Genomic DNA, 23701 nt, shown 5'->3' with positions numbered 1-23701 from the left:
TGAGATTGGGAATCTCTACAGGGCAGAGGCCTGTGGCAGTGGCAACACACACTCACCCTTTGTGTATACCGACATCTATTTTGATTAATAGATGATCGAACTGGGGGTAGTAACCCCAGCATTCCTGATAGCTTTTTTCTCTGGTATTTTTAGCAATACTTATACCTAGAAATAAGTGCTTAATGGTTATTTCACCGGGTGACACAGGTCTTCCCCCAGAAATAGATTTTTTCTTTGTCAAAATCCCTTATTAAGTGAATACCATATTATTATTTATGATTTTTTCGTATTTAAAAAGATATTTATTTTGTCTTAGCCAACAACTAAAGACATATGAAATTTGTGTGCAACAATGAAAATAGACAAAGCTCATTTTATTATATGCTACCTTTGATTTTTCTATATGGTAAACAAAAAAAATATACATTCTATATCCCAGTAACCATGCTATAAAGAATATTAACTAAGCATAATTTGAAAGTAAAAGAGCGTTTAGCAACAGTCAGTGGCTGATAAATTATAATTAAAACTGTGGCATAATAAGATTATATTAATAGTAAAAACAACTCCATATTAAAAGTTGTCCGAGTGATCTCAACAGCTTTTGGTGGAAAGGAAACTTCGTTCTTAGCTGACCTCTCTTGGCCCTTCTTCTTGGGTAGACATCCTATATTCTTGGCCACAACGAATGAGCTAAAAAATGTTATCCAACAACTGCTACCAGGTATTGTATGCCTAAAAATAGAATTCCTATCAGGACCGCCAATACATTTAATGAAATTTTTATTAATTCCAATATCTCTGCCCATGCATTATTATCATCTCCAAACTCCTGTGTATCTGTTGGGAATTCAATATTTCCAATCATTTTATTCATCCATATTCTCACAAAAAATTCGTATTTTTTCTGATAATGATATACAGAACGGTTGGCTGTTCAAGATACAGCTACTTTCCCTCCGCTCTTGACTGAATTTTCAGCATAGAATAGATGATATTCAAAGGAAAATATTTGGTTTACATAAAACAGATGATGAGCCTCATTGCATGTGTCAGTAAACGAATTAATACCCATAATTGTAATCAGCCAATCAGAGGCACCCTTACATCCAGTCATTCATTTGAAGTTTTTGTAAATATTTGAATTCTAATGTAGCTAATTGTGGTGAGAAACATTTGAACGGGACTGGTCAAGGTTATGGTATTTAATAACTGAGTTAAGAAACTGAAAGAAATGAACAAGAAAACTGCACTTTTATTATAAAATTTTGTAGAAGTAACTAACATTTACTGTACCCTCGCTCTCTCTCTCTCTCTCTCATTTCGTGTATAGGAATAGGTCATGTTTATCATTATGATTTTGCAGATGTATCGATATTTATTTTCAGTCGTTGCAGCTACATTATTTATAGTTTCAATGGGAAATCAGAACTAGCTTCAAAAGGTTTAGGAGTTAGGAAAAAATTGTTAACAAGGCTATGAATGCTTTGATAGTTCATCGTCTCTACCTTACACAAAACTCCTCCCTCTTCCCGCAAACCTCCCCCCACCTCCCCTGCATCCTTCCACCTGTCTATTTCCTATGTCAGTCTAAGAGCCAAACGCAAATGTATGATGATTTTACGTTATGTAATTTCCCTCTGATACAAGGTCTTACATAATTTTAAAAATCACGTATAAAATCATGAATCACGTCGTAGTTTGTTCGTAAACTTTTTTCCTTATCAGGTCACTTAATTTCTTTTGAAATAATCAAGTGAATATATATTAACTGGTCAGGAATGTCTCCACCAATAAGGCTTGCCTTTGAGAAAAGAGAATTCATTCATATTTTCAACAGTTTCTACTACATAAACAAAAGCGGCGTTGCCATTTAGCGTGTCTTTTTTCAGTTACGTATATGTATTTACACCTTCTAGTATTCAAGATGTGGGTCAGCTGCTAATTATTTCACCTTTCTTGTTTCCACAAAGCTTGATCTAGATAAGTGTAGTCTATGGTTTTTAAGCCACTGGTGTTTACTGAGGAGTGTACCAAGAACCAAAAAATATTAAATGGTGGCCAGAGAAGTTGGGCTTGCAGGTATATGTTCAGGATACCAACAATTTCTTACCTCCCAAGGTACTAAGGTGGTGATACAAAACTTACACTACACACCACAGAATGACTGTTGAGAATGAAAGTAGATAATGCTGCTTTTGAAGGCTGAGCAAAAAAGGTAACTGGTGACAGCCTGTACAGCAAAATTAACCAAATACAAAAATATTAAAAATTTTCATACTTCCTGTCTAAAACAATACATACAACAATAATAACACATTTTGTGTGAATGTCCAAATTTCAACTGACACTGAATGACAATTGTTGAACACAAATTGCTTAAAGAAATTTTGTGTGAATCTTCAACAATTTCAGTCTCAACTACAGTATAGTTTTTAAAAAGTTGTAACTTACCCAACAAATTCTAATTAATCTAGTTCTCTTTCTAAGAACAAAGCTTCTGAGCTAGTCATATGAGAGCTTCAAGTTTTGCTCAGTGGTCTGGTTAAGAACTAACTTTTGTAACTAACCAACTATCCTATAATCAGTGTCTAATCCCCTTTAAAGCTTTATAAGACTATCCAACATAATCTTTGATGTCTGGAGTAAAGAAAGAGATGTGATATACTGATATGTATTATCTGTTGGTCATTAACAGTTTTCCCATTGAGAATGATGATAATTTTAAAGTGTATGTTCAAAATTAATCCCTAAAAATTTGACATGGGGAAAATAAAAATATAACAAAAATGCAACTAATCAGTGAAAACAATTAAAATAACAAAGGACAGTACTTACATTACTGTACTTTTTTAATATAAGGTTTATATGTTCATGCTATTACACAAATGAATGGTAATGGAGTAAAGAACTTGGAAAATTAAAATATAAAATAACATAAGTACATACTCCTGTGCATGCATGTTTCATTTATTTTCTCTCAAATTAAATTTTCAATTTTTCTAAATAAATGAAGGGTAATGGAGTATAGACACACAAAGGAGGGCAAGCTGAAAACAGAGAAAAGAAACCAGTAGCTAACTGATATATCAGATTAAAGCATCCAAGCCTACACCGTTATAAAAGAAACTCCGATATATCGTTCTAGTATAAGGCAGTCCCCGGTTTACGACGGGGTTTCCGTTCCTACACCACATCATAAGCCGAAAATCATCGCAAACCGAAAAATCATCAAAAATCCTAAGAAAACCTTACTTTTAATGCCCTGGGTGTATTGAAAATGATGTAAACTGCATTTTTATTGAGTTTTTCATAAAAAAAGCTCCAAATTTTGATTATTCTGCTGTTTTGGAGCCATATTACTTCCGTCGGATTGGCGTACGACGCGTCGTAACCCTAGAACATGCATCGTAAACCGGGAAATAATTTCTGATGAATATATTTGAAAAGTGTCGTAACCTTGGAACGTCGTAAGCCGGACCCGTCGTAACCTGGGGACTGCTTGTACAGATAGGTGAATGTCTGTTTTTACTATAAAGTTTACTTATATCCTGTAACCTTTAAGCTAAAACATTTATAACTGCCTATTTTAACAGTTCACTGCCTAATTTAATAGTTCAAACAAAAATATACCTTAAATTATCATACTAAAACAATTTAATATAATTTCAAACAAAAATACACCCCGAACCATCATCCCAAAGCACCCAGTCATCATACATTACCCTCCTACAACTGTTATTCTTAAATATATACACCCCTAAAAGCTTATAATAATGACTTACTAATTTTAAAATATTAATATTATTGTAAAAACAGCAAATTATCTATATAATACAAATTAAATAAATCTGTCTTGCAGAAGTGTGACAACCAATCAAGTTACCTCTGTACAGTATATGTAAGCCTAGTCATTTTTTCTGATAGTACAATACTGAAGTTCTGTTTTTATTTTTTCTATAAAGGGTCTTATTTATATAAACAAACAGTACCCATACAGTAAGATAAAAACCTTATTATTAATATAACTGCAAGACAGTAAAAGCTTTAGCATAATTTTTAGAACTGAAAACAATGTAAATTAATAAACAGTTTGCCGCTCGATCTGGAGGCAAAAACCCTCAAGTCGATATTTCCATTTCGCATCAATAAATACAGAAGTACGATATACTGTTGTCCGTTATATCGGTGAGCTTCATCTTTCAAACATCCCTATTTAGTACAAAGAAAAAAAAGAGTACACACCAAATGAAATAAAAATAAGTGCTTTTTATGCTTCTTATTTCTATCTGCATACACTTATGTACTATATTATTTGTCAGAGCCTACAAATTTTTTTTATTCAGTTAACCCTTAAACGCCTGTTGGACGTAGCAAACGTCGACTAAAATTGTCTGTTGAATGCCGAGTGGGCGTAGCAAACGTTGACTACAAAAAATTTCAACCTCACGGTCAAAAATGCAATTTGACTCACCAATCATGGTCTAAAAACGCAAAAAACTTTTTTACGCCAACTAAGCTAAAACTTCTTACATTCTAGTAATATTCAATCATGTACCTTCATTTTGCAACAAATTGGAAGTCTCTAGCACAATATTTCGATTTATGGTGAATTTTTTCAAAAAACTTTTTCTTATGCCAGCTAAAACTAAATATTCATTTACCTTCATTTGCAATTTCAGAAATTCTTTATGGTGAATTTTTAAAACTTTTTTCGTAATTTTTGCACTGTTCTATATTAGCCGTTACATAAAGTTTTATATGTGAAAATGTGTGCAATTTCATGTACAATACAACAGAAAATAACTCATGGTTGTAGCTTTTATCAGTTTTGAAATATTTTCATATAAATCACGATAACTGCCAAAATTTCAACCTTTCAGTCAACTTTGACTCGACCGAAATGGTCAAAAACGCAATTGTAAGCTAAAACTCTTACATTCTAGTAATATTCAATCATTTACCTTCATTTTGCAACCAACTGGAAGTCTCTAGCACAATATTTCGATTTATGGTGAATTTTTAAAAAACTTTTTTCCTTACGTCCGCACCAGAAATTCTTTCACACGTTGTCGTAATGTTTGCACTGTTTTATATTAGTCGTTACATAAAGTTTTATATATGGAAATGTGTGCAATTTCATGTAGAATACAACAGAAAATAACTCATGGTTGTAGCTTTTATCAGTTTTGAAATATTTTCATATAAATCACGATAACTGCCGAAATTTCAACCTTCAGTCAACTTTAACTCAACCGAAATGGTAAAAACGCAATTGTAAGCTAAAACTCTTACATTCTAGTAATATTCAATCGTTTACCTTCATTTTGCAATAAATTGGAAGTCTCTAGCACAATATTTCGATTAAAGGTGAATTTTTTAAAAACATTTTCCTTACGTCTGCGTGTGATAACTCGCCAAAACATCTCAGAAATTCTTTTACGTCATGTTATCGTAACTCGTTACATAAACTGAATATCTCAGAAATTCTTTTGTCTTTTGTCGTAATATTTGCACCGTTTTATATTAGTCGTTACATAAAGTTTTATATATGAAAAATGTGCGCAAATTTCATTTACAATACAACAAAAAAATAACTCATGGTTGTAGCTTTTATCAGTTTTGAAATATTTTCATAAAATCACGATAAATAGAAAAATTTGACTTTCGGTCAACTTTAACGCGACCAAATGGTTGAAAACTGCAATTGTAAGCTAAAACACTTACAGTCTAGTAATATTCAATCAATTAGCTTCATTTTTCAACAAACGGGAAGTCTCTAGCACAATATTTCGATTTATGGTGAATTTTTGAAAAAAAAAAAAAATTTTTACGTCCGCGAGTTACGAATTCATGCATCATTTTGTGATAATATTTTCTCTGTGTTGCTTTGATCGTTTTAAAATTTGTTATATACCAAAATCATTGCAATTTAATGTACAATACAACTAAAAAAAATTAAGTCATTAGCTTTAACCGTTTTGCTTACAGCGCGATTTGTATACAATTATATACGAGTTTTTTTTTTTTTTCGCTGTCATATATTCCAATATTTATATATGATAATGATATTTTTTCATTTCTGATGGTTGCATACTAAACTTCAGGCAATGACAAAAAAATGAGCCAAAAATGAACTCTTAATCTTAAAAACTAAGCGTGCTGTGATTTTTTGAAAAAAACTTTTTTTCCGCTTCGGCGCTAACTCACCGAACGCCGCCAGCATACGGGAGACGTTTTTGTAAATAGGGCTTCGGTGTTAAAGGGTTAATTTAAATATTTCAGCCTGTATTAGAATGCCCCCTTCTTGGATTATGTATAAAGTATGAATCTGTGCATACTTACACTTAGCTATCCAAAAATTATGCATAAACCTTGAAAATCATAGGCAACACAATATAACATTAAGGATGCAGAAGCTCGCATGACACAGTTTATGTTAATAGCTTATTTGGTGTAGGATTTTCTGCAATGTCATCCAATGAAACAAACCAATCCTCTTTACATAACAATACCACTCTGTTCTCAATGTAGAAATGTCTAAAATATGGTCAGCAGTTAAGATTCTCAAAATATGCCATTACAGAAATTTTTAACTTTCAGGACATCTAGAAGTGCTACATAAGTTTCTTAACTACTGTCCTAAGTAAAATCTCATGAATACTAAATAACATGGACATTCATATGCAAAACCTTACCATTAACATCACTGTAGAGTGCATAGTTTGAGGCCTGTTTAAGCCAGGTTTCTTTTAAAACAGGTAGCCTTTCCCTATGAAACTGTGAGCATGTCTTCACAGCAAAATGAATATCATCTGTTGCAAAAACTGCATCCTGAAAAGGAAATAATACTGTATATGCTTTAGAGCTGAATAAAATAATACTGTACTGCATATGCTTTACAGCTGAATATTTCCAGCAAACGGGACTTTTGACAGTGAGAATACGGCTTATGCATTGTGAATGAAAATATAAAAAATCCACTGAGTATTTCCTCCTATACGATAAATAGTTATGTAATAAGTACAGTACTTATAATAAGTACTTATTCTATTACTTTAAGGGACAGTATACATTATTTAAGGTTTCACTGGTTCTCCATTATTTTTATTTTCCTGTACTGGTACCATGACAATCATATAAAAATTTCAAGTCATCTAGGCTGAGTTATTTTAATAAATATTTATTCTTCAAATTAATTAGCAATTTTCTTTATACATACTTAATCAATTGTTGCAGATTTTCTCATGTTGAATACTTATAACAATATTAGTGCAAGACTGATTTTCTATTTCTTGCTTCATTTTTTAAAAACTTTTTTGGATTTTTAAAATAATTAAAAATCAGTATAGAACAAATTTAATCTTTTGAGAAACTTGACTTTTTCCTCTTTTCAAATCTGTATTTGGTATAATGAAATTGGCCTATGAGAAATATTTGCACATATCTGAAAATCACTACACTAAGGTAACAGCCCTCAGAAAGTCTGCGTGCAATTTTTGTATTCCATTAAGGAAAATGATGATAAACAAATTTCTTAAGAAAACTGACCTGAAGGGAAAATACCAATTTCATTCCTTTCTCCTCTGGTGTATTTGGCTGGGAAATTGGCCCATACACAGCAATTTATATATATAAATGTAATGAATATAACCTTCAGATATTAATCTTCAAAAATTCTGCATGTGTTTGTTGTAGTATGATAAAGAAAAATTATGTTAAATTATTGCCTTAGAGATAAATTGCTATACTACTTGAATAGCGCATTTTTTCTCACATCTTCAATGGAATATTTGGCGAGAGTCTGGGGCACCAGCTCCCTCAGAGTAGCCAGGCTTTGCTAGAAAACCTAAACTTCATATTCATCACCTGTGGCAATCATCTGATTTTTCTTGATTTTGTTTTATCATTATTTGAATGTTTTTATTGGTGATGGAGGGACAATACCATGTTGCAACCATTGCAAAACCTTTGTATGAATGTTTACATTGCACTGCATTTTATTTTTGGGGATTCCAATGAAGCAGCAATACAATTTCACTTATACTGTCAAATTCTACTGCCACCTGCTGGAAGGGTAGCAGTGGAGAATGCTATGTCAATGTCTTCCCTTGGGCATTTTAAAGCCTTCTTAAATATTACACTTTCCTTGTCTTGTTACTGCTGCTTGATGTCTCTTCAGACACATTAAAAATAATTTATTTTTGATCAAGAATGTATAAAAGTAAATATATATATATTGCCTTGATACAAAAACAGCTCTTACATTCATACAAAAAACTACACATACTCATACTAAAATTTCCACTTGGTGACTAAGAAAAAGTGGGCTTTGTCAGTAACTAGAATACTTTTTATATATAATTACCAGACAATTTCCCTTATTTCATTATAGTTCATGTTTTTTATTTTTTATAAAAACAGCCACTCCCAAGCCAACCTACATACATGGAGAGACAAAGAATGCCATAAAGAAAAAGTGCCCAATCTGTTACAATTAACAAATAAAACTTCATGCAAAAGTTTAAGTGCATTCTGATGTGCTCAAGATTTTTTGAATCACTGATGTTTCCCAAAAATCCATGAAAATTCATGGTATTTAGCACCTTAAATGGAGCCTAACTAGTTGAGTACTGATTGCTGAGGTCAAACATCAGAAAACCTTATTCCACCATTGCACTTTAAAGCCTACACAAAACTTTTCTAATAAAGTATTATGATGATGCACTATTATCAATTATTAAATAAAACGCCACTTCCTAGAACCAAACCAGTTGAAATTTAAACAAGTGGACAATTCACCAGTGAACACTTAACCTAGTTTACAATTAAAGAAGTAGAAAAGGAACCTTGAGTTGGATGCTGTACCCTGGGTTAAGTTAGCTTAGGGCCTAAGTTAGGATATATTCCTATAAGAATTACTGTACTAGCATAACTTTTATACAAAGCTAGGGGGAGGTTTACTGGAGGTGGAGCAAGGCACCCTTGATCAGGTAGGATGTGGCATACTAGGTTAGGTTAGATTAGGATGTATCCCTTTAAGAACTAGTGATGTTTCTCAGTCAAGGTTAAGGAGGGTCAAAAGGGGAAGCGAAGGGCCTGGTCAAGTAGGATGCTGCTCCTTAGGTTAGGACCACATGTAGCTATGGATATGGATCCAAGCAAGTAACTTCATTTTATTTCCATATTCTTAACTGATTTTTTCCTGTTTACACATATTTCAGGATATGGTAGATTGCTATACTATATCCTTTCAGGTCTGTAGGTGTTAATGGGGTTGTAAGAAACAAATATGAGATTTTATCAAAATAACATTTACTTTTTAATAATTACCCATCAGTTTACGTATGACTAATCCTGCACTAAGCAGCTACCCAAATACACAATGAGATGAAAAACATCTCAAGTATCCCTTTGGGCAGCTGCCTCTGGAAGTAACAACAGCAGTCAACTCAATCCCTCTGCTACCTCAACTTACGAGGTGGGCACTTTTCACAGGGTATACTGAAAGGTTTGGATTACAGAATAGCTACTACTGTATTTAAGAAAATCCCTTGTTTAACTCAACCTCATCAGTTTACATATGTTTAAGTAACTATTTTGGTAGGAACTGTAGTAAGAAATAAATTAAAACAAGATCTCCCAAATAATTAAAGGTTCAGGGTCATACTAAAATCTTATAGAATGGACATAGTACAGCTCTAGTAAAAAAAAATCAAACAAGTCAAAAGACACCATTCACTAAATAATAATCTCACACCACCTAAGGTTTTGAGGTAAATGAAGAGGGTGAAGTCAACTAATAAGTTCAGTGGCCAGGAGAGGGTGTACTGATCCACACTTTGTGAACTATAAAAAAGCTAAGATGCTTGAAATTCAGAAAGACCATCGTGGAGTGACTATGCCACTGAAGAGGGGATAAAAACTTTATGGTCAGGCTTTGATAAGAAATTAACTGGAATATCCCATGATTTAGCAGTATGGAATGCTTACACAAAAGAGGGATAAAATAACCAGCATGTCTTGCAGCTACAGAAAGGAGCAAAGAAACAAACAGTGCCAGATTCTTGTGTGTTGATTCCCAAGCACCATAAAATGATGTAGACAAGGGTCTACCAGTACTGTACAGTAATATATGTATCTATGGTGAGAAGGATATCCACCTAAAGCACTATACATCCACTGAGCCCCTCCAACGTACAAAAGATAATTGTTTCCACTCTTACAACTTGTAATAAAGCTCTTGACCTGAGTGGCTGACACAAAAAACATCCTTACATCATCAATCACAAATCTTTATAGCTCTGTCTGGGCAGAGGTTCCATCATTGCCAAGATGTCACCCTAGTCATTGTCAGTGAATTTCAATCAAAACAGTTAGAGGCAACCACTATACTACAGGTAAGTACATTAGTTCAGAAGTGATCTGGGCCTTTCCATAAACCAAAATCATAGGATTGCATTCCTCATATGCCAAAACCAGCAGGAATTACAAAGATCTCTGTACTAACCTTTAAATGTCAAACTTGAATAAAGGTTAGCTCCAAGTTTGAGGAACAAGAGGTATACCTGGCCAGAAAACCCTTGAAGCCAAGAATGTACTGTTGGAGAGGTGAATATTTTTTATAATGGAAGCTTAATGAAGCCTTTCCTTATCTGCAACAAAAGGCTTCTAATATGGAGATGTAATTTGGTCCACACTACAGCCTAAGATTTCTGTCCTGTCAACAATAATTTCTTTCATGAAGCACAGTCCATGTAAGTCCCTGTTATCCCTTTTGTTGGAGTCATCTTGGAGATGGTAGAGGAGATGACTCAAGGCATGAATCATCATCATTCTGACATATAGGGTGCTGTAAAGCCCATAATCCTCATTTTGGCAAATAAGCCAGTATAAAAGATTGGCCCTTTGGAGCTTGGTTAGGCAAGGGGTAAAATTGCTTTTGAGAATGTGATCCAACTTCTGAACTGGTAGTACACAATGACTTTTATAGCCATAATTTAACCAACTGGGCTGATACTGTTGGAGATGATCTCTGACAATTCTGTCATCTTAAACATTTCATTTTCATAAATGTGTCCAGGCACGGTTCTGATAGTCCCGCTCATCATAATCCCCCAATTGTTCATTTAAATTTCAACATCAAAAGTAACATCTTAATTAAGGGAAATCATCACTATCTTTTCATGTTTAATTACTTATGAGCAGTTCTGTGCATTAAAAAAACAAATCCATTCCAAATTAACAATTTCACAATTTTTGTGAAAGAATTTAATTGTTACTTACATAAAATTTGTCAACTTGATGACTCCTCTCATACATGTGAGCAATGACAAAGGAAGTGACTAGAACCCGAAGAGTCTGACTTTAATGGTTTTGAATAAGGTAGGAAGTGTTATAGCAACAACAATCTCAGTAAGGTTAAGTCAGGAACATGAGGTTGGGAAACTTTCAAGTTAACCAAAGTGTGAACCAATGCCGATCAACATATTCAAAGGTCATGGTAAGTTTGCAATGGCAATTCAGTGTTTTCTCATTTGTACCTGGGAGGGAAAAGTGTCATCATTTAAATAAAAATGAAATAAAAATCATAATATATATAAATAACTAGATTTTTTTTGTGGATGTTGATCTACAAGCAGCGCACTGACAAATGTATGACAGTGTACTTTCATCAGAAATTGGATAGTGCAAGGCGTCCCCTGTAGGCAATGCGCAGGGGCCTCGCCAGCCCCCTGTGATAAATGGGCAAGGGCTACTGGGTAGTGGCCACCCCTCAGTTGAAGAAGCAAGTCCAAAGAAGGAAAAGAAGAGCGAGGAGAGGGAAGAGCATGGTAGCTTTGAGGGTTGGAACTTGAATGTGACTGGAAAGGGAAGAGAGATAGCAGACCTGATGGAGGGAAGAAAGATGAGCATTTTGTGTGCAGGAGACTTGATGGAGCGGAGATAAAGCGAGAGAGTTGGGATGTGGATATAAATTGCTGTATATTGGAGCAAATAAGGAAGGTAGAAATGGAGTAGGAATAGTTCTGTCAGAAAGCTTAAAAGACAGCATAATAAGCATGAAGAGGACAAATGACAGCAAAGGTTGTGAAACTGCCTAGATGGAAAAATAATCAACATCATGAGTGCTTATGCCCCTCAAACAGGATGTGATGAAGTTGAGAAAGTGGCGTTTTGGGAGGAAATGGACCAAAGGTTGAGTGAACAACCAGTAGAAGGGAGATTAATTATTGGTGTTGACATGAATGGACATGTAGGAAGGACCAGAGGGGGTATTGAGAGGGTGCATGGTGGCTGGGGAGTTGGAGAGAGAAATGACGAGGGAGAGAGATTTGCGGACTGCTCAGTGCCATTTGATTTGGCTATTGTCAACACCTGGTTTGAAAAGAAAGTAAATTCAGTACATACACGAGTGGAGCAAGAGAAAGTCAGATTGACTTCATGTGCAGAAGATCACATCTGAGAGCGGTGAGAAATTGTAAAGTTATAAATGGAGAGTGTGTGGCAGATCAGCACAGGGTGGTGGTAATGAACTTTGAAATAAGGAACACAGTAAAAGGTAGGCCTGCACATGTCCCACCAAAAATCAAGTGGTGGAAACTGACACAAAAGGAGGAAGTGAGGTAAGAATTTAAAGAAAGTGCTGAGGAAAGCTAGATTACTAGAGGGAGTGCAAGACTGGTGGAATCACAACAGTAAGGTGGAGGTAAAGAGAGTATGGGTGGAGAGGTGTTTGGAAAGACAACTGGAAAGAAACCTCCTGACAATATGGAAACCTGATGGTGGAATGATGAAGTGAAAGAGGTGAAAGTCAAAAAGATGCAAAAAAGATCTGGGAAAAGTATGGACAGCAAGAGGATAAGGAGAGGTACACAAGACATAAGAAACAGGTAAAGAAGGCAGTTGCACAAGAAAAGGCAAAAGCATTGGGGGGGGAGAAAAATTCACAGAAAGTCGAGGGACAAGAGCACTGAAGACTCCCATATAAAACAGGCTAAGGATGAGAATGGAGTGGTTTTGTGCAATGAGGATAAGATAAAGAAGAGGTGGAAAGAATATTAAGAATACCTGTTACATGAAGATAATCCTAGAAAAATCATTGAAGATGGATTCCTGAACCTTGGTATGACATGTACTGTTAGCAGGGAGGTGGTAAAGAAGGCATTAAAGATGATGAAAAATGGTAAAGCAATAGGACTAGATGGAATTTCTGCAGAAGTGTGGAAGAGCCTGGATGACGAAGGAATAGACATACTGTGGGACCTAGCAAAGAAAATATTCAGCCAGGAAAAGATACCAAAAGAATGGAAAGAAAGTTTTATTGTGCCTATCTATAAAGAGAATTGCAACATCCAGGACTGTGCAAATTACAGAAGAATAAAGCTAATGTCTCACACCACAAAAATCTGGGAAAGAATAATGGATAAAAAGAGTAGGGAAGAAACACCTGTAGGTGAATGGAAAGGAATATAAAATTTAGGCCAAAGGCCTAGTGCTGGGACCTAAGAGGTCATTCAGTTCTGAAATGGAAATTGAAAGCAGAAAGGTTTCAAAGGTTGCACTATGAAACAACTGTTAGGAGAGGGTGGATAGCAAGATGGAGGAAAGAGAAAACGAAAGGAAGCACAGTAAACATAATGAAAGGGGTTGCAGCTAGGGGCCGAAGGGATGCTGCAAAGAACCTTAAGTAATGCCTACAGCGCACCGAATGAGGTGCACTGAAAGCATTACCCCGCTACAGGGAAGACATCTGCAATTGAAGAACAGTTTGGTTTCATGCCAGAAAGAGGAAAGATAGATGCAGTGTTTGCCCTTCGACAGATGATGGTAAAACACGGGGAAAAGCAGAAAGGACTGAGCATAGCATTCATAGATCTGGAAAAGACATATGATAGAGTCCCAGACATACGATAAGAGTCCCAGATGGCGCAGCCACAGGTGACATCATAGTAGAACTAGGCTGTGATGTCAAGGGAGCAGACGAACTCTGGACACGATCTGTCGGAGCAACCGCTGGCTGAACAGGAGGTGACCCAGGATGGTGCGTACAGAGAACCAATGGCATCTCGCCAGTAGGTATAATGCGAGACCCAGTAGAGTGAAGGCCGGGAGGGTCAAGAACTGTAATGGCGGCTGACACAGGAATGTGTGAAGACATGCAATGGGACAGCAGGCCATCTAAGGTTGGCACCCCTGATGGGCCTAAAGAAGCCCAAACAACCGACATCTTCTGAGCATCTGAATCTGAAACAAGAGGAAAAAGATGGTGCTGCCCCACCCTCCCAGGAGGGGAAACATCCCCCCAACCCCTGAGAGAGACGTGGCAGCATGAGGCAAATCCAGAGAACCTTCTCCAAAACTTCCAAAGACGAATCAACGGAAGAAAAGGAAGGAGACACACCCGACAAGGAAGAACCAAGGGGATAAGCAGAACAACAAGAAATCTGAGGAACATCCATCGAAGGAGGAGCAAATCCTTCCCAAGATGGCACCTCCGACTTCCTCCCGTGCCGCTTCTTCTTGGCAAATCTCTTCCACTGCACAGGAGGCCAAGAACGACACTCAGGGCAAGGATTAGTCACATTACAATCATTCGATCTACACCTACTAAAAGCTGAATAGGGGTCAGTCTCAAAGGAAGCCAAATAACATGAGCTAGGATATGAGCCTACACCAGGACTTTTTCTTTGAAACTTACGGAACTTTTAGCTGGGTTTTGGGACTGCATGATAAAAACCAAAATGCACACACACTAAACACACAAAAAACACGGGCAAAGGCAAAAACAACTGGCTATGGAGAGGAAGGAGAGAAAGAAATTACTTCTCTCAATGGTGGTAAGAAGAAAATTGATACGTCACGGGTTGAGATTGGGCTACTGGCTGCATCCTGCCTCACCTCCATGACAGATGCCAGATGCCACCAATTCCTTGCATACACAATTCTTGTTTTTATTTTTATCAGTTTCTAGCTGGCGCCAGAAGATTTATCCTGCTGTTAGGACCCAGGTTGTTCCACATATGAACAAATCTTTCTTATAAAAAATTACCCCAAAAAGAGAAAGAGGAAAGTAAGCAAACAGCTAATTCATGTATAAAACAAAGACTTTTGACAGAGAGAGAGAGTGAGAGAGAGTGAGAGAGAGAGAGAGAGAGAGAGACTGAGAATGGCAAGGAAACACACAGTAAGTGTTTAGTTTTGGTGTATTACTGTCTGCTGTCTAGTGCATCAATGTGTGTTTGTCATCTCTGTATATAGATACACCATTATTCGCAGAAAATTTGCCTATTCATGGTATTTTTCACTGATAAATATTCACTAATTACTGTATTTTCATATAATTTTCACGACTAAATGCACTTTTTGTGATAAACTATTAAAACACTCAGGTATAAGCATTTTTAGAGGGTTTTTCTTGTGCTTAAACTATCAAAATTGGCAGTTCTAAGTGTTTTTAGAGGGGTTTTAAGTATTTGCGGATTTTAGCTATTTGCGGGGGGTGCGGTACACATCCCCCGCGAATACAAGGGGTTTACTGTATTACCATTTATAAAAAAAAGTCTATGACATTCATCACTTATTATCATTGCCTACTAGAGTTAATATAAAAAGTGTTTCCCCAATGATGATGGCTAATCTATACACCAAAGTACCCTTCCAGAAGTTAAAAGTACTTTTATTAAAAAGAGATGAGGCTCTACATGTTTACAAAATATGTAAAAAGATATCTACAGTAAAAAAAAAAACACTCCAATTGTGGCAGAAAATTCTTTATACAATTTCAGTATCAAGAACCAAAAACTACTAGTATGACACTTACACATAACTGGTCTGGACTGAATACAACAGCACAGTCAGGACGATCTTCAAGACAGAAACAATCGTGGTGGGAAAGAACAACACCGTCTGATTCTATGAAACGTGCAAACTCATACTGAGCATCGATCGTGAAATCCACTTTTGGCCTTAGCGATTTATCTGACCACTTCTTTGCAAGACTGGAAAATAGATCACATATATCTATAAGCAGTGTAGCAAAAGATGAAGGCTGGAAGAAATATTGATATGACTCTGTTCCAAGTTGCTAGAAGAAATGACATTACACATAAAACTATTTACAGCAGAAAACCATATATGTCTTGTCTTATCTAAAGATTCACAGAAAACAAGCAATTTTTATCAAACAAAATTAACATTTTTCTATTCATAACCAATACTGATAATGAACTTATTTTGTGGTCATGAAATTGTCCTGGACATGTCAATCCCTCCTAAAATAAAAAAAGAAAACTAACAGTCAGCATTGAGCACTTGTGGGCAGATTGCCAGATGCCAGACAGCCAAAAGTCAGTATTCATGCATTCAGATTTATGAGTTAAGAGAAATTGCAGGCGTTAGAGGAGGGAACATGCATAAAAGTACAGTAGTGACACCACCAACCTAATTCTTAAAGCAAATATGAAATGTTTATAAGACGACATGCCTTACAATCCTTTTTTATTTCCATCCCAACCACATGCACTTTTTAAGGAAGAACCTCACTGCTCAGCTTAAGGGATTTTTCTCTGTTCCTTTTCTTCTTTCGTTTGACATTTCTCCCCTTCCACAAATCACATTTAAATGCCTTGTGTCTTCCCTCACAGATCACCTGGAGAAAAGAGGGCCAAGCACAAGCACCCGACTGGTGCAGAAAACAATTCGTGGTCATTCCAACTCTGATGTTGTGATGCAGGCCATGCATACTTTCACCAGACTACAGAAAGAATAAAATGGAAATTTCTACTTTCCCTGTCAATCAGCCTGGGTAATAACAAGAAAACTGAATAGAAACCCCGTCTGTGGCTTGTCCTGGAGGCAGCCCTTAAGATGTCCTGACCAGTGGAGCAATTTGATCTGTTTAGGCCCTCCTCTAGAGCACCTAATGTAGGCATAGAGAGGAAGTGATCACGAGAGTAAAGTCTGTCAAGCAATAGCAACTAATGTGACTACAAGGGCATGCACAGCCCGAGACTGCCAATCAGCAAGTTCAGAATTATTTGGTTCAGTAAACAAAGGAAGCCTCAAAACTCTCTCAGGATATATGCTACTGTTGAAACCCCAGTCCCGAACTCACTTCAGCTTCCTTTCCCACCATAGCCCCTCCTGATGTGAAAAAGTATGCACTTCAAAAATGCAACAACAGAAACCCAGGAAGCAACAAGGAGCAGCCAGCTGTGCAAAAAGTGACAGACTGGTTGTTGTTATAAGACAGTGGTGAGACAAGGCATGAAGGAATAAGGATTGTAAGAGGGTGTCTAAAATAGGAGAAAAAGAACCTATTTCATTTACAAGGATCATTAAGAAGAATCTAATTTTCTTTGAAAGGGACATAATATGACCTGCCATCATTCCCATTTTTTCTAAAGGCAAACTCCCCTAGCAGAGGAACAGGTGCAGGGAGGGGAGCTGATCTCAACTTCCCCTCTAGCAGGGAACTTTGAGGCAGATCCTATTTCCGATCAAGCACAAGGGCATAACATATTATCTTTGCTAAACTTGCCATTCAAGTATGGCAAGAAAGGGCACCTAGATTGGAAGGTTTACTCTGGAAGCGAGGATCTGCTGATCTTACCCTCCTAGGCTGGAAGGATCTTTCCCTAAAGAGGGACTTTACCCAATGTGAGTTGCTAGTTGTAGATAACAAACACTCCGACAAGTGAGAGGGCCTTCTGTCAAAGATAGCTGCCCTTGTGGCTGTGTTTAAGAGCTTATCCTGTTACAAAATCATGACATACGTACTGTATAAGAGTATACCGTATACACCTCATGATGGGAAGTAGCTAGTGGCTTTATTAAATTTACTCACTGCACTCTTCATGATGCATTTTCACTTTTTACTGAATGTGATTTAGGAAAAGTTTTGTTTATAGTCTCTCTCTCTCTCAGAATGGCTCCCCAGTATCAGCTGCTGCTGAAATAAGTCTCTCCAGTGAAGCTCTGGGTTTCTTCTTTCTATATGAGACTGACAAAGAGATGTGAGGTAGGCTGCCTTCTATTGGTTTCTGTCTCTCCCCTGTAGGAGGGAAGTGCTGTCAGTGTAGCTCATGCGGTACACTGTAGGCATTGTTTAAGGTTCTTTGCAGCGTGCCTTCGGCCCCTAGCTGCAACCCCTTGCATTCCTCTTACTGTACCTCCTTTCAGTCTCTCTCTTCCATCTTACTTTCCATCCCCTCCTAACAATTGATTCAGAGTGCAACTGTGAGGTTTTCCTCCTGTTGCACCTTTCAAACCTTTTACTGTCAATTTCCATTTTAGTGCTGAATGACCTCTCTCTCTCTCTCTCTCTCTCTCTCTCTCTCTCTCTCTCTCTCTCTCTCTCTCTCTCTCTCTCTCTCTCTCTCTCTTGTATGGTGCCTTGAGTGTTAACATGGGAATTCTAGTCTATTCCCTGTGGTACTATTCAACTGAAGTTTTGTAATTCTGACAGACTTTGGCAGTCAGGAAATATCTTGAAAAAAAAAATATTACTACATAAAAACAAACTATAAATTAATACATCTTCACTGACAATAATAGTAATACACATTTCTGCAAACTAAACTTATGAATGAAATTAATATACTTTAAAAATTAATCTCAAACATAACAAAACATTACCAAGTCTTTACTATTATTTGTTTGCAATAGAAAACAATTAAAAGATAAACTATACCGTAAGAGTGACAATATCATAAATTATACTTTGAATAAATTGACATCCCCAAGCTTTCTTAACAGGTCTTCTGGGAATAGAAGGAAGTCTAGAAGATTAGAGGTCCTGAGTTTATGAAGACCTGCCAAGAAAGCAAACTAGATAAATCCTTGAAGAATAGATCCCTCTTACCATCATACCAGACATGAGGTAAAGGGGCATCCTTGAGGAGAGAAGTGAAGTTCTTACCAGCTAACAGATAATTCTTCTAACCTTTGTGATGCCCTCTTTGACAGCTTCATGTCTATCAGAAGAGCACTTGTTACTAAGTACCAACTCTTGCCCATTAAGGAATGTATTTGTTTTCCCACAGATCTGCTCAAAATGTCCCATTCCTGCAGAAAAAGGCTGACCAATCCTGGTGAGAAGGTGGCCAGGACAAGGGTTTCTTAGGCTGGACATCACAGCCCTGTATTCTATTAAATCTTCTCAGTCTCTGGCCTGGAAACGATACTATTTGTATAATGCAGATCAATTCCCCTTGCAGCACAGCCAGTCTTCTGATGGAGTTCCACCACCAAAACTTTCTTTAGAAGGGCTGTTGGGGGTTGGAAATTCCACACATCCAATCCAGGCTCTCACCAAATGAAGATTTGTCCTGTAATAACCTCAATTCCTCTGGTGGTTCCTTATCTGAATCCTCCTAAAGCAAAACAGTTCTAAGAGCAGATGAACCTCATTTTCTTGCTCAAGCAATGTCACTGGAGAGGTGGGGATGAGTGTACTGGTAGGGCTGAGACTGCTGAGACTGAAGTACCAGGAGGTCTCTGTTCTAATGAGGATAACAATGAAAGGATTCCTGTCACAGGGGAATTCGTTTTTTTTATTTTGGGGTTACTTAATGGGCTAAGAAGTGAACCCCGAGACTGCTCCCAGACAGAGAGAGGAGGAAGTTGTGCCTAAACCCAAGGGGGAAGGGTAATCACTTAAGGAACTGGTAGCAGTCACAATTAGCTGCCAACAACCAATTCCTGGGGTTGATCTACGAGTACTATCAGGGAACTTGCAGTAGCCCTGTTTTCCTTCTTTGAGCAGCAGCTGTGGACTTATTCTTCTCCTTCAAGCAGTGGATACAGTGCCTCTTTCAGCAGCGGCCATTTGAGGAGTCACCCGAATGGTTGCTGCAAAACAATCCAGAGGGGTCACTACTCCTTGTACCAGAGGAGTCTAACCCCAAGACTTAGTCTGCCTTAGCATGTCTATCACTTTTGCCATCATTCCTACAGGAGTGAACCATGCTCAAATCTTAAATGCAGTTTGAGACATACGCTCTTTCCAAAATTTCCATGGGGGGGGGATCAGTCCTTCTAGGCCTATCTTCAAAATTCCTTTAAGGGCAATGGATGTCAGCTGGTGCCAGCCTTGAGGAGGAAAAAAGGTGACTGGGTTCCTGCCACTTGATAAGAGACTATCTTGAGCCAGAAGGCAGACAACTGGGGGCCTCTTGAGATAGTACACTTGCAGATGCTGGGACTGCCACAGCCACAAGAGAAGCACTGCCTTGGAGAGTAAAATGGTCAGATGGAATCGGAGGGTTTGGCACCATGGTCACAATCAACTGGGACTAATACAATCTATTACAATCTATACGAAAAAGTATAATTCATTTTGTGACCTGATTACAAAAAAAGACAATTACCTGTAGGAAAGTTTAGCTTTCAAATTTCTGTTTCCCAATGATAATGGTACTATTCTTAACTCTAACAATCATCCTTTGTAGGAATGATGATCTAACACAATACTTCCTTTGGAAGATAAAACCTGAATACAGTAGTATAAAAATTTTAATTTTTGACATTAAATTCAACCTACCTTTCAATTAAGGCTGAAGACAAAACAAGCCCTGATCTAGAATCTGGAAACAAGAAAGGCTCTTTCTCATCAACAAGATCGAAGTGGTGAATAATTGTTTCTGTTGCATCATGTACTGCATTCCCCAAAAATAACGGCTGTCAAGCAGTAAAAGCAAAATTATCACCTCAAACATTATACCATATTATAGTAATTTATTGCAAAAAATTCTGCACTCTCAGAAATCATTATTCTTAAATTATCAAAAAATATAATAACAAAACCTAATATTCTCTACACTAAAATGTTACAAACACAAGAACAAACAATAAAGATTTGTTTCCATAAATATACACCTCTTATCTAACTCTGCCATAACACTTCACTACACAATATAAATGAGTGGTAACTTTCTATCTATACAGGAGCAAAGTAGTAATTATGCCAGGTACGACTTACCACCTTCACAAGAAAATTACTTATTTAAAATGGATGTATTCCTTCTTTTATCTTGAGTAAATGAAGTCTGTGTATATCAGTGTGAAAATCTGAGAGGGTGGGTGGAAAGATAGCACTATAGTATTATAAGCAGTATGTATTTACTACAATAAGCAATCACCAGGACCCAAAACTGTGAACTGAGGACCAAACAGAGCTGGCATAGTCAACCATAGGTCCAAATTATAACCAAGTCATCAGTTCAAGAAAACTCCACGAATCCTACCCAAGCATTTCAAAGTGTGTGACCCATGTTATGTGTGTCCTAGGACAAAAATTTTACTAATTTGTGTATTTTTTTGTTGGAGTTTTACTCAGGTACACTTCTGATTACACTTTCTTATTCAGTTAATTTCTAACATTTTCCATTTGGGGGGTGTTTACTTCCCTCAATACAGTACCATCTGCCTTTATTTCTGTATGGCTGCAATAATACTGTGATTCTGATTTGTTTCATCAAATACCCATTACAGTACTGGTAGTAATGAAGACCATTTTTAGGCCACAAAATTTTCCCAGTTGCTTCAGCCTCTGCTGTACTGAAAATAGCAGTCATCTAGAAGTACTGCAAGTACATGGGCAGATCACAGGGTCTCCTGAGGCATGTAATGTCATTTTTAAGCATGTGCAAGCATATTTACAGCACTCACAAGACCCTTGGATGTTTTGGATAAATTTTCAAGGCTTGCTTTATTCTTTATTCACTTCATATTTCACTTATTTTCATTGTGATTTGTGTACATTGTTCTAAAAAATGTAATAATTAAATTTTCACCAATCCTAACCTGAAGATTATGATTTTGGGATGGCCAGTCATTTTGTAAGTACTAGCTCAAGTTTCCATTTGAAGAACTACTGGCATCACTTCTCCAGGTACAGGTTTAGACTTACCTATATTGTATCTGTATTATGATTTTATGTATTCAGTGGATCTAGCTGGTTAGATCATCAAGTATTTTTTCATGTTAGCTCCCATTTAATTCACTGCTAACTTTAAATTTGGACACCTGAACTATGATTTCTCTTACATATAGGAAGTAATGTGAACACTCAAAATATTCATAATAAGGAGCAATTCAACAATATCTTCACAAAGTAATACATTAATAAGAGAGTCGCAAGAAGAGTTAGGATATGTAGAAATGTGTCTTGGGGGCAATCATTTTTACTAAGTTACATAAACCCCATTCACGTAACTTTACAATATCAAATGAAGGCGATGATATGAGATTGACTGTCATCAAAAGAAGATGGGTGTGGGGTGAATATTCAAGAAACATGGAAGGCTGATGAAGCATAAGCAGAACAGGAGGTTTGCTTTTCATGTAATTTGTTTCTAAATTGTCACAAAAAATAAGATCTAAACAAAATACTGGTCATATATATTAAATATAAAATTTTATTGTCAATAATTTCTATTAATTTATTTAAGCAATCTCTCACATAAACCACACATAAATCTGAATGTACATACTTCTGATAAAAGACTAACACCATTAACAGCCTTACCTCTGAACTTTTGTATTTCATCAAAACTTGCTGAAGAATCTCAAGTTTTACTTGACTCCATTCCTCTACAATTACTGTCCAGCTGTCATTTCCTCCATGAAGTTGGTAGATTCTAAAGAAAAGAAAACTCCTCATGATGAAATACTGATGAGAAAAACAAAATATGAATATAATTTCAAGCTAAGAATATCAACATAGAGCAAATATGAAAAAAAACTTTAATGCAACAAAAAAATATTTTTTAACATTTTTCATGAACAACATCAATGGTATTGGCCTTTCATTTGCACTTTAAATGTCAACAGATGTGTATTCTTACATCTTGTAGAGATAAGAATCAATACTGCTAACAGCAATTGTTCTTGCATGCATACCTTCAATCCATTCATAAGTATTAAGTATCCTTGTTACTGTATTTCACATAGACTAGATAAGAGACAGCAATAACAAGGGGACAGGAGCTGGGCACTTTGTATACAATTACAGAAATCTGTTTGTATATAAAAATTTTTACATAAAAACTTTTTTCGTGTTTTATCACAAACCCATCAATTGTGTAGAGCCCAAATTGCAATTTAGGTGGGGGTCAAAACAGTAAGCATTAGAATGCTCAGTATTTTGATCCCCAACTAAATTGTAATTTGGGCTCTACATGATTGATGGGTTTGTGATAAACCACAAATAAGGGACAGTATAGGTCAGGAACCAAGTATCCAGAGGTAATTTCATGAGATACTGTACATAGCTGAACACCCTGAAAGTAAACTAAGTAGTTTATGTTTGTAATATATCCACAGAAGCACAGTATCTCCTGAGTACTGCATTAAAAATGGCTGAATTCTCAATATCCCCCTTAAAGGTTAAAGAAGCTGAAAAGGTCTAAAACCCATGAAAAGTAACTCTTACCTGACTAGCTTTGTTTTCAGAAGTCTCAGCACATGCTTGAAAGAGAATATATTTTGGCCATGTCCTGATAATGAAAAGATTTGTAGACCTGAGGAATAAAAGCTACGTACCTCTTCAACGTCTCGTCCTCTTCAGGCAGATAGCTATTACTGAACTAAGAAGTAGGTCTCCTGAATTGACATATATCATTGCCTGGAAAACACAGCAATGCAGTTTTATCTACAAGTGGCCTGAGTTCACAGACCAGCTTCTAGTACAAGTACT

The 23701-nt window shown here is 36.5% G+C and overlaps 1 protein-coding gene across 6 annotated transcripts in view; it reads right to left on the bottom strand.

Annotated features, from left to right (window-relative positions):
* LOC136832257 (beta-1,3-glucosyltransferase) overlaps positions 1-23701 on the bottom strand; it is a 132718-nt gene that overhangs the window by 51201 nt on the left and 57816 nt on the right. For all 6 annotated transcript variants that reach the window (XM_067093154.1, XM_067093131.1, XM_067093124.1 and 3 more), the window contains 4 exons: positions 22532-22643; positions 20546-20682; positions 15824-16001; positions 6699-6834 (listed from right to left, as the gene is read on the bottom strand). In XM_067093154.1, the coding sequence (XP_066949255.1) occupies positions 6699-6834; positions 15824-16001; positions 20546-20682; positions 22532-22643 (563 nt within the window). The remainder of the gene's footprint in view (positions 1-6698; positions 6835-15823; positions 16002-20545; positions 20683-22531; positions 22644-23701) is intronic.

This window comes from Macrobrachium rosenbergii, chromosome 4, assembly GCF_040412425.1.
Source record: "Macrobrachium rosenbergii isolate ZJJX-2024 chromosome 4, ASM4041242v1, whole genome shotgun sequence".
Taxonomy (NCBI): Eukaryota; Metazoa; Arthropoda; class Malacostraca; order Decapoda; family Palaemonidae; genus Macrobrachium; species Macrobrachium rosenbergii.
Note: the sequence above shows the minus strand (reverse complement) of the source record. Positions and strands in the feature narration are given on the sequence as shown.